We start from the raw sequence: 11,040 nt of genomic DNA, 5'->3' as shown, positions 1-11,040 counted from the left end.
TAGGAACCGCACCTGCTTTCAATATGTTATATCCCTCATTTACTCATGTTTCCATTATTTTGGTAGTTACCTGTACATCATGAATTGTTCCTATTTGGTAACTTGGAACTGTGTAAGGTGTGATATGTTCATTAGTAAATGGGGAAGTTCGGTTGTCATGACAGAAATTCCACTGAGCAGGGACAAGGCCTGATGAGTTGAATTAGAAGTGTGGCCCCAATTCAAGTAGTGGTGGGGGTAGGGGGCAGAGAACAGACAGAAGAAAATCAACCAATTTACATAAAACCTTTATTACAATGAAAAAGTTTCAACATTTTAAACCAGATGCAAACCTTCTGACCCAGACACCACTGAAATAATTTGTTGCAATACAGGTAGACTAACAAATTAAGAAAAAACCCATCTTGATTTAAAACCAGGATATCCACTCATTACATACACACCTTGTTGACCATTTGCACTAAAACAGAGGCGCATGACTCAAGTCCTCACAAACCACATTCTTGCTGGTTTTCATTGCCAAGAGCGCACAGTGCCCACACCTAGTTTCCCAGGCTAAAAAAGGAGTCACTGGAAAAAAAGGCAAGAATGACAAGCAGACACTGGCCTTTAAGGGACAGTTAGTTACACATCCTCAAGAAACAGAAAACCAAGGAATGTAACAGAAGTCAATGGCTGGAGAGGTGGCACATCTCAGATCCTGATTGTGTTCTACTGACAGTGCACACCGATCGACCAGACACAAACACAGTAATACTGCCATGGACAAAGTTTAAAACTAAATTTTGCAATTGGTCTGTGAACAAATAAACACATTTACTCCATACCCCGAAATACATTGTTTCAAAAGGCACAGATATGGAGTGTTGGTCTTGAATTGATCCCTCGCTTGGAAATTAAATCAGCCCAAAGAGGACTTCTGATGTAGCACCCATTATTGTGAGGGAGACGAGGGCATTGATCAGTTCACAACTGAAGAATAAAAAGAGACTTCATGAAAATAGAGAACGCTTCAGTGGACTTGCAGGAGGAGTACAAGTAGAACTCCTAGTGGAAGAATGTGTTTGGAGATGAGTGGTAGAGTTCCTCTCTCTCCAGCTGTAGATGTCTGATGAGTGTTGTGAGGACAGGACGAATTCTGTCCAGAGTGGATTTGTTTCAGTCTACGTTTTTGCGACACATTTTCTGCAATTTAACCTCAGAATCTATGTAGACCAGACTTCTTTTCAAGGCGTATGCATACATACATACTCGTGAGAGCCCACCCTCCCCAGCCATCATAACTTACACAGGTGACCTAGAGGGCAGATGCATTCTGGAGAGAATCGGTTGCCTCTCTGAAGTGAAAAGAAAGAAAGAAAAAAAAGTGAGAGGTGGCTGGATGATACCATATCAGAGTGTGCGTGGGTTGTACTCTGGCAGCTTCTTGAGCTTCTCTTGTTCCTGTGGAGTGTCCTGTCTGGCGATGACCAGGGAGTGTGCGTATCCCATCATCACCTGCAACCACACCACAGTGAGAATGGCCCAAACTAGAGCGAACACACACACACCTAAATGCAGTTCCCATCTACAGAAAACATAAGTGGGAATTCAAATTCATCATTGTTTATTCAGTCACTGTTGCCGCTGCGCACCTGTTCAGCGTAAACTCCATCCAGGCTCTTAACCTCCTGAGCAGTAGTGGAGGACTTTGCCTTGTTGTCGCCATAACCCTGTAACAAACACAAATCCACATGTCATAATGGGTGGAGAACCCGGAACACGTGCGCCAATTCAGCAGTCTTTTATGAGCACACCAGCACCATAGTATGTTTCTATAATGTTGTATACCACCTTGGGTGTGAGAAATTTGCTTTATACATACAATTAATTATGATTAAATCTTACCAGCTCGCCAAAGGTGGGGGAGGGTCCCCAACTGATGGTGCTGTCGTCTGCAGCGATAACAATACTGCTTTTCCCGCATGCCAGACTGCGGACCTTCCAGCCACACAGGTCCTGCACAGCCTTGGGGTACATGGTAGACTCCCGAGAGGTATTTGTGACCCCCCAGAAAAACAGCCCTCCTGCACACGAAAGGTTAATAGTGTAGCTTCCTTATTAAAACACCTGCATCCTGGTCAAGAGTTTCCAACTCGCGTAATAGCTACGGTGTTAGACTGACAGACGCTAGCTTCAAATCCTGATTGGTATACCCTTTGAAATCACTACAATATACATCAGGTACTTAGGAAAGTAGCAGTAGTATTATGGGCATTATATTGATACTTTAAAAAAAAGATATCTATTAATTTCTCAACATTCCGAGGAGTTAAGCATTGTGTCCCATACCCATTTCATTGACAGCGAAGGAGCACTGGTAGCCAGAGTAGATTTGAGATGCCCCGCGCCCGGGGAAGTCAAATAGCTTCACCAGTCTGGGCACCATCTCATCCTTCTGCTCAGTGTGACCCAGCCGCCCGTAGCCACCAAAGCCCCAGGAAAACACCCGCTTCTGGGAATCCAATATCAGCTGCACACACAAAGTTTACACACTGTTGACCGTGATAACAAAAAAAAAGTGGTAAAAAAAAAAAGGTTTTTGTGAATTAACTACAGCCATTGAAAGTGAACACATTTTGAGTAGACTATCGCTTTCAATGCAGTCTGGTACCAAATGCTATCAGACCAGCTCCCTTTTTGCACCCAGATTTAAGGATCAGAATGCAGAGGTCTCCATCTGCAGGTTAATTAATTAAATATGAAGGGAACACTACATTCAGCAATTATGCAAAAGTAGAGTGGGCCCAGTTGGTAGAGCATGGCGCTTGCAACGCCAGGGTTGTGGGTTCGATTCTCACGGGGGACCAGTAAGAAAATGTATGCACTCACTGCAGTAAGTCGCTCTGGATAAGAGTGTCTGCTAAATAAATAAAACGTAGGGGGGTGGGGGGATTAATGTACATCAACATTTCGGCTAAACACAAATTTCTAAAATTCACATTTCTGGCTGATGGGGTAATTGTGGCAGTAGGGATCAAAGCATGTATTCATAAAGTGTCTCAAAGTAGGAGTGCTGATCTAGAATCAGGTCCCCCCTCTACATGTAATCTTATTCATTATAATCTAAATGGCCAAACTGATCCTAAATTCAGCATTCCTGCCCTCATTTTTTTTACCCCTTTTTCTCCCCATTTGGTAGTTACAGTCTTGTCCCGTCGCTGCAACTCCCCTACGGACTCAGGAGATGTGAAGGTTGAGAGCCATGCCTCCTCCGAAACACGACCCTGCCAAGCCACACTGCTTCTTGACACACTGCTCGCTTAACCCGGAAGCCAGCCGTCCAGCTAGCGACCGCAGTCAGCTTGCAGGCACCCGGCCCGCCACAAGGAGACACCAGAGCACGTTGGGACAAGGAAATCCCGGCCGCCCAAACCCTCCCCTAACCCGGACAACGCTGGGCATATTGTGCGTTGCCTCATGGGTCTCCCGGCAGTGACGCCTCAAGCAGTGCCTTAGACCGCTGTGCCACTCGGGAGGCCCTCAGCATTCCTTCTCTAAGACCATGAATACGGGTCCCGGTCTTTTCTCTCCTCACCGTGTGATTGCCTCCGCAGGCAACGTCTCGGACCACCACGTTGGGTACGGGCGTCACCTGGCCATCCTTACTCTTCTCGATGAAGATGGTCACGCGACGTGCAATGGTCTCACAGTCAAACTCGATGCGCTGGGCACGGGCAATGAACTTTCCATCAGAGTTGTGTCCTGTGACCCAAAACACAAGGTAAAAATAAGTGCTACGCCAGTGTTGGATTTGGAATGACTTTAACTGGGTCATTGTGCTACCATTTTCCTCTTCAAAAGAGCAACTTTGGTGAAACTTTAAAAAGCATTAATCTGTCCAGTACTGCTCCTTAGTTGAGGACATACCTAGCTGGCCATACTCTGGGCAGCCGAACGAGTAGAGGTTCCCTTTGCAGTCCACCGCCATGCTGAACTCTGCCCCACATGCCACCTTGACCAAGGGCTGCCCGTTGTACTGGATCTGAGAGGGGCAAGGAGAAGCTTCAATAAGCACAGGCTCACTAAGTGGCCATATTACACTTATAATAAAGAAGCAACAATAATGAGGCAGATGAATAGGGAGGTTTATGTTGCTTACCGGGGCTGGACTGAGGACTGCATCAGTTTGGTTGCCCTGACCCAGTTGACCCAGTTTGTTCTCTCCAAACGAGTAGGCGGTGCCACCCTCAGTCAATGCCAGGGTGTGGTTGCGTCCACAGGCTGCAGCCACCACCACCTCGTCTGCGAGGGCCTCAATCAGCTTTGGGGCCTCCAGGCGCTTGGTGTCCCCATGACCCAGCTGACCCTTTTCATTTCGACCTAACAGAGGCAGAAAGAGGTCAACAAGGACCCTTCCTCCTGGACTCAAACCAGCTAGAATGATTACATCTGAGATATAGATACAGTGCATTCAGAAAGTATTCAGACCCCTTGACTTCTACCACTGTTACGTTACAGCCTTACTCTAAAATAGATTAAATGTTTTTCTTCCATCAATCTTCACACAATACCCCATAATCAAAGCGAAAACAGGACTAGAAATCTATTTTATTAAAAATTAAAACAAATACATTACCAGTCAAAAGTTTGGACACACCTACTCATTAAAGGGTTTTTCTTAATTTTTACATTGTAGAAGAATAGTGAAGACATCAAAACTATGAAATAACATATGGAATCATGTAGTAACCAAAAAGAAAAAAAGTGTTAAATCAAAATACATTTTATTTGAGATTTTTCAAATAGCCACCCTTTGCCTTGATGACAGCGTTGCACACGTAGCATTCCCTCAACCAGCTCATGGAGGTAGTCTCAACCTGGAATGCATTTCAATTAACAGGTGTGCCTTCTTAAAAGTTAATTAGTGGAATTTATTTCCTTCTTAATGTGTTTGAGCCAATCAGTTGTGTTCTGACAAGGTGGGGGGTATACAGAAGATAGCCCTATTTGGTAAAAGACCAAGTCCATATTATGGCAAGAACAGCTCAAATAAGCAAAGAGAAATGACAGTCCATCATTACTTTATGACATGAAGGTCAGTCAATACGGCAAATGTCAAGAACTTTGAAAGTTTCCTCAAGTGCAGTCGCAAAAACCATCAAGCTCTATGATGAAACTGGCTCTCATGAGGACCGCCACAGGAATGGAGACCCAGAGTTACCTCTGCTGCAGAGGATAACTTCATTAGAGTTACCAGCCTCAGAAATTGAAGCCCATATAAATGCTTCACAGAGTTCAAGTCACAGACACATCTCAACATCAACTGTTCAGAGGGGACTGTGTGAATCAGGCCTTCATGGTCAAATTGCTGCAAAGAAACCACTATGAAATGTGTTGTTTGGTCCAAAGTTGTCCAAAATTGAGATTTTTGGTTCCAACCGCCGTGTCTTTGTGATACGCGGTGTGGGTGAACAGATGATCTCTGCATGTGTATTTCTCACCGTAAAGCATGCAGGTGTTATGGCGCTTTGCTGGTGACACTGATTTATTTAGAATTCAAGGCACACTTAACCAGCATGGCTACCACAGCGATACGCCATCCCATCTGGTTTGGGCTTAGTGGGACAATCATTTGTTTTTCAACAGGACAATGACCCAACACACCTCCAGGCTGTGTAAGGGTTATTTTACCAAGAAGGAGAGTGATGGGAGAGCTGCATCAGTTGACCTGGCCTCCACAATCCCGACCTAAACCCAATTGAAATGGTTTGGGATGAGTCGGACGGCAGAGTGAAGGAAAAGCAGCCAACAAGCGCTCAGCATATGTGGGAACTCCTTCAAGACTGTTGGAAAAGCATTCCAGGTGAAGCTCAGTTGAGAGAATGCCAAGAGTGTGCAAAGCCATCATCAAGGCAAAGGGTGCCCATTTGAAGAATCTCAAATAAAATATATTTTGATTTAACACTTTTTTGGGTTACTACATGATTGTGTGTGTTATTTCATAGTTGAGGTCTTCACTATTATTCTACAATGTAGAAAACAAACATCCCTTGTTCAGGACCCTGTCTTTCAAAGATAATTCGTAAAAATCCAAATAGCTTCACGGATCTTCATTGTAAAGGGTTTAAACACTGTTTCCCATGCTTGTTCAATGAACCATAAACAATTAATGAACATGCACCTGTGGAACGGTCATTAAGACACTAACAGCTTACAGACGGTAGGCAATTAAGGTCACAGTTATGAAAACTTAGGACACTAAAAGAGGCCTTTCTACTGACTCTGAAAAACACCAAAAGAAAGACGCCCAGGGTCCCTGCTCATCTGTGTGAACGTGCCTTAGGCATGCTTCAAGGAGGCATGAGGACTGCAGATGTGGCCAGGGCAATAAATTGCAATGTTAGTACTGTGAGACGCCTAAGACAGCGCTACAGGGAGACAGGACGGACAGCTGATCGTCCTCGCAGTGGCAGACCACGTGTAAGAATACCTGCACAGGATCGGTACATCCGAACATCACACCTACGGGACAGGTACAGGATGGCAACAACTGCCCGAGTTATACCAGGAACGCACAATCCCTCCATCAGTGCTCAGACTGTCCGCAATAGGCTGAGAGAGGCTGGACTGAGGGCTTGTAGGCCTGTTTTAAGGCAGGTCCTCACCAGACATCACCGGCAACAACGTCGCCTATGGGCACAAACCCACCGTCGCTGGACCAGACAGGACTGGCAAAAAGTGCTCTTCACTGACGAGTTGGTTTTGTCTCACCAGGGGTGATTGTCGGATTCTAGTTTATCGTCGAAGGAATGAGCGTTACACAGAGGCCTGTACTCTGGAGCGGAATCGATTTGGAGGTGGAGGGTCTGTCACGGTCTGGGGCGGTGTGTCACAGCATCATCGGACTGAGCTTGTTGTCATTGCAGGCAATCTCAACGCTGTGCGTTACAGGGAAGACATCCTCCTCCCTCATGTGGTACCCAGCCATACTGCTCGTTCTGTGCGTGATTTCCTGCCAGACAGGAATGTCAGTGTTCTGCCATGGCCAGCAAAGAGCCCGGATCTCAATCCCATTGAGCACGTCTTGGACCTGTTGGATCGGAGGGTGAGGGCTAGGGCCATTCCCCCCAGAAATGTCCGGGAACATGCAGGTGCCTTGGTGGAAGAGTGGGGTAACATCTCACAGCAAGAACTGGCAAATATGGTGCAGTCCAAGTGGAGGAGATGCACTGCAGTACTTAATGCAGCTGGTGGCCACACCAGATACTGACTTACTTGTGATTTTGACCCCCTTTGTTCAGGGACACATTATTCCATTTCTGTTAGTCACATGTCTGTGGAAGTTTGTCTCAGTTGTTGAATCTTATGTTCATACAAATATTTACACGTTAAGTTTGCTGAAAATAAACAGTTGACGTTTATTTTTTTTGCTGAGTTTAGTAAAAAGAAAAGAAAAACCCTTGAATGAGTAGGTGTGTCCAAACCTTTGACTGATACTGTACCTTATTTACATAAGTATTCAGACCCTTTGCTATGAGACTTGAAATTGAGCTCAGGTGCATCCGGTTTCCATTGATCATCCTTGATGTTTCTACAACTTGATTGAAGTCCACCTGTGGTAAATTCAATTGAATGGACATGATTTGGAAAGGTATACACTCGTGTATATAAAAGGTTCCACAGTTGACTGCATGTCAGCGCAAAAACCAAGCCATGAGGTCGAAGGAATTGTCCGTAGAGCTCCGAGACAGGATTGTGTCGAGGCATAGATATGGGGAAGGGTACAAACACATTTCGGCAGCATTTAAGGTCCCCAAGAACACAGTGGCCTCCATCATTCTTAAATTGAAGAAGTTTAGGAAGAGCCTTGGTGGTTCCTGAGCTGGCCGCCCGGCCAAACTGAGTAATCGGGGGAGAAGGGCCTCAAGATCCCGAAGGTCACTCTGACAGAGCTCCAGAGTTCCTCTGTGTAGATGGGTGAACCTTCCAGAAGGACAACCATCTCTGCAGCACTCCACCAAACAGGACTTTATGGTAGAGGGGCCAGATGTAAGCCAGTCCTCAGGAAAAAGGCACGACAGCCTACTTGGAGTTTGCCAAAAGGCACCTAAAGGACTCTCAGACCATGAGAAACAAGATTCTCTGGTCTGATGAAACCAAGATTGAACTCTTTGGCCTGAATGCCAAGCGTCACATCTAGAGGAAACTTGGCACCATCCCTACGGTGAAGCACAGTGGTGGCAGCATCATGCTGTGGGGATGTTTTTCAGGGACTGGGAGACTAGTCAGGTTCGAGGGAAAGATGAACGGAGCAAAGTAGAGCGATCCTTGATGAAAACCTGCTCCAGAATGCTCAGGACCTCAGACCGGGGCGAAGGTTCACCATCTAACAGGACAACGACCCTAAGCACACAGCCAAGTCAATGCACGAGTGGCTTCAGGACAAGTCTCTGAATGTCCTTTAGTGGCCCAGCCAGAGCTCGGCCTTGAACCCGATCGAACATCTCTAGAGAGACCTGAAAATAGCTGTGCAGCTACGCTCTCCATCCATCTTGACAGAGCTTGAGGATCTTCAGAGAAGAATGGGAGAAACTCTCCAAATACAGGTGTGCCAAGCTTGTAGCATCATACCCAAGAAGACTCAAGGCTGTAAACGCTGCCAAAGGTACTTCAACAAAGTACTGAGTAAAGGGTCTGAATACCTACGTAAATGCAGCTTTTTTTTTTTTATATAAATTGCTAACATTTTTGCTTTGCCATTATGGGGTATTGTGTGTAGATTGAGGGGGAGGGAAACAATTTTATGAGGCTGTAACGTAACAAAATGTGGAAAAAGTAATGTCTGAATACTTTCCGAGTGCACTGTATATAAACTACGATCTATTACAGTACAGCATTCCTACCCCAGCTCCAGAGTTTGCCCTCTGTGGTGATGAGGAGGCTGTGGGCGGCACAGGGCCCAGACACCACGCTGCTGACCTGCACATCATTCAGGCAGCCGTAGCGGTGAGGACCCCACAGGTTCTGGCCTAGGTTCCTGAAGGCCGCTGAGAGACCACACACACGAAACACTTGACTTCAATACTGCAGTCAATTAGGAGGATTGCTTGAAAAAAAATGTGCAAAGTAGGTAGCACCAGTGCTATTGAGGGACATCTTTCAGTCTGGAGCCATGCATAAAGCTATGTTTTCATTACAGGACTGGGCAAGGTTATACCTTGTGCTTTTGGCACCTCTTTCCTTCCGATGAGATCCCAATTGGTGGCTCCGAAAATGAGCAGTTGACCTTTGACTTTAGGTAAGTCAAGTTTCTACAGAAATGACAGACAGATCAGTGGCTCTTAATTTTGTTTTAGCCCTGCATAAGCACCCCTTATTCATGTGACTAAAAACATTTGTAGCCATGTTACATTCTCTATTCATGTTAACCACAATTCTATAGTCACATCACAAACCCCTCGTTTGCTGATCTGAACAATTGATTTTACCTCATGCAGGTCAGGACACTTACAATTTTCTCTTTGATGTCGTCAGGCACAGTGACTGGTTGAAGGCCTGACTTTGCAGCAGGCTTGCCAGGTTTCTTTGTGTTCTCCTGCTCTTCATAATCATCAAACTCATCATCACTGCTGAACTCCCTTTCCTTCTTTTTACCTCCTGCCCGCTTCCTCTTGATCCCACCATTTCCAGACACTTCGGTTACCTTCTTGCGTGGCATGTTTGTAAAGGTATCTGGGGGGGAGAGTGTGTGGGGAAAACAAGACATGCATTGTGATATCAATACAACCGAAACCAAAATAATCTTGCTATGCTGAACTGATGAGATATTGCGATTTGCAATGCTTTTGAACTTGAGAAAGACATGCAAACAAACAGTCAAAGAAAACTAAGCATAAATGACTTGTCAATGAAACGTACACTTTACATTAAAGACTAAGTTAGAAAGCAACATATGCTATCAATGATTAGCCATAGCGGCTCGCGGGTTAGCTAGCATTCTTGTCCGCTTTTCTTTGTTGTCTACGTGCTAGCATAATCAGTGGCTACTAGCTAGTTGTTAAGTAAAAAACGGCATGTGAACAAACATACCAATAGCTAACGTTAGTTACGGAAAATGACGAAAATAGCCACACAATGGAGGTTTACTGGACTTTGTTCAATGAATTAGCGAACTAAGTTAGTTAGCCAACTTAGCTAGCCATCTGTGCTAACTAAGGCCATCTGCTAGCTAAGTAGCTAGCTAGTGTAATCTAACAATCGATTGCTAAACAAAGACACAAACATTGGGTAACGTTAGCTAGCTAACTTAGTTGCAATACACCCGATTAAAATACTTTCTTTCCCCAACTGTAAAAGTTGAAGGTGAGAAGAAAATGTAGCTAAACCTTTTGGCTTCAGATAATCTTCCTTCTAGCGTTAATTCGGTGACTACTGTAATTAACAAGCTTGCAGAGGGATTTCCCAATTCTGAGGCTTTCGTGCATCTGTCCGTCTTCCTCGTTTTTTGATTGATTTTAAACAATAGAATCTGCTGTCTCCGGCTCTATGAAACCACGTGGGTACTGCCTTACATTCGTTAAATTAGCTAGTTAGTCGGATAATGCAAAAAGCCATAACTTTTCAAATACTTACAACTCTCCCTTATGTATATTAGCTGCTGCTGCATGTGATTAAAGTTGTAAAATATAGCTAGCTATATGTTTCACTGCTTACCTGGGATTCGTTGTGGATGACTGGCCTATAGGTCTTTTGATTGATGGTCTTTTATCGTTAGGAGCCCTCCCCCTTCGTCGTCTGTCTTCTTTGTTAAAATGTAAATATGTGCGGAGACGTGACATACCGGTCGGTACTACAAAACACATGGGATTTGGAAAATGTAAAGAAACTACAACCCAGTCATCTACCAAAGTATCATGTCGCCCTCTTGTGACGGGGGTGTGAATACCATCCATGAGTGGCAAATGTTGTACAAATGTATAATAAAATATGCCATTTAGCAGACGCTTTTATCCAAAGCGATTTACAGTCATGCGTGCATACATTTTTTTTGTGTATGGG

At 44.8% G+C, this 11,040-nt stretch overlaps 1 protein-coding gene across 3 annotated transcripts; it reads right to left on the bottom strand.

The window, feature by feature from the left end:
• Positions 1-271: 271 nt before the first annotated feature.
• Positions 272-10,803, bottom strand: LOC121545514 (protein RCC2 homolog). Of its 3 annotated transcripts, none has more exons than XM_041856089.2 (11): positions 10,696-10,803; positions 9,494-9,714; positions 9,200-9,293; positions 8,886-9,029; positions 4,142-4,362; positions 3,910-4,024; positions 3,578-3,744; positions 2,332-2,512; positions 1,888-2,066; positions 1,635-1,712; positions 272-1,497 (listed from the first exon to the last, which is right to left on the bottom strand). In XM_041856089.2, exons 2-11 carry the CDS (start codon positions 9,698-9,700, stop codon positions 1,393-1,395), a joined length of 1,491 nt encoding a protein of 496 aa, XP_041712023.1. In that variant the 5' UTR covers positions 9,701-9,714; positions 10,696-10,803; the 3' UTR covers positions 272-1,392. The 3 variants fall into 3 exon arrangements, with proteins under 3 accessions (XP_041712023.1, XP_041712022.1, XP_041712024.1); XM_041856088.1 differs by lacking the exon at positions 10,696-10,803 and adding an exon at positions 10,615-10,663; XM_041856090.2 differs by lacking the exon at positions 10,696-10,803 and adding an exon at positions 10,368-10,496.
• Positions 10,804-11,040: the final 237 nt, after the last annotated feature.

This window comes from Coregonus clupeaformis, chromosome 30 (genome assembly GCF_020615455.1).
Source record: "Coregonus clupeaformis isolate EN_2021a chromosome 30, ASM2061545v1, whole genome shotgun sequence".
Lineage (NCBI taxonomy): Eukaryota > Metazoa > Chordata > Actinopteri > Salmoniformes > Salmonidae > Coregonus > Coregonus clupeaformis.
The sequence above is the reverse complement of the archived record's forward strand: the minus strand, read 5'-3'. Positions and strand labels throughout refer to the sequence as shown.

Coding starts and splice junctions, on each gene's coding strand:
- LOC121545514 (XM_041856088.1), bottom strand. CDS start 10,648: ATGCAGCAGCAGCTAATATACATAAGGGAGAGTT. Junction 1,713..1,887: donor CCCCCACCTTTGGCGAGCTG/GTAAGATTTAAT, acceptor TGTTTGTTACAG/GGTTATGGCGACAACAAGGC. Junction 1,498..1,634: donor ATGGAGTTTACGCTGAACAG/GTGCGCAGCGGC, acceptor GTGTGGTTGCAG/GTGATGATGGGATACGCACA.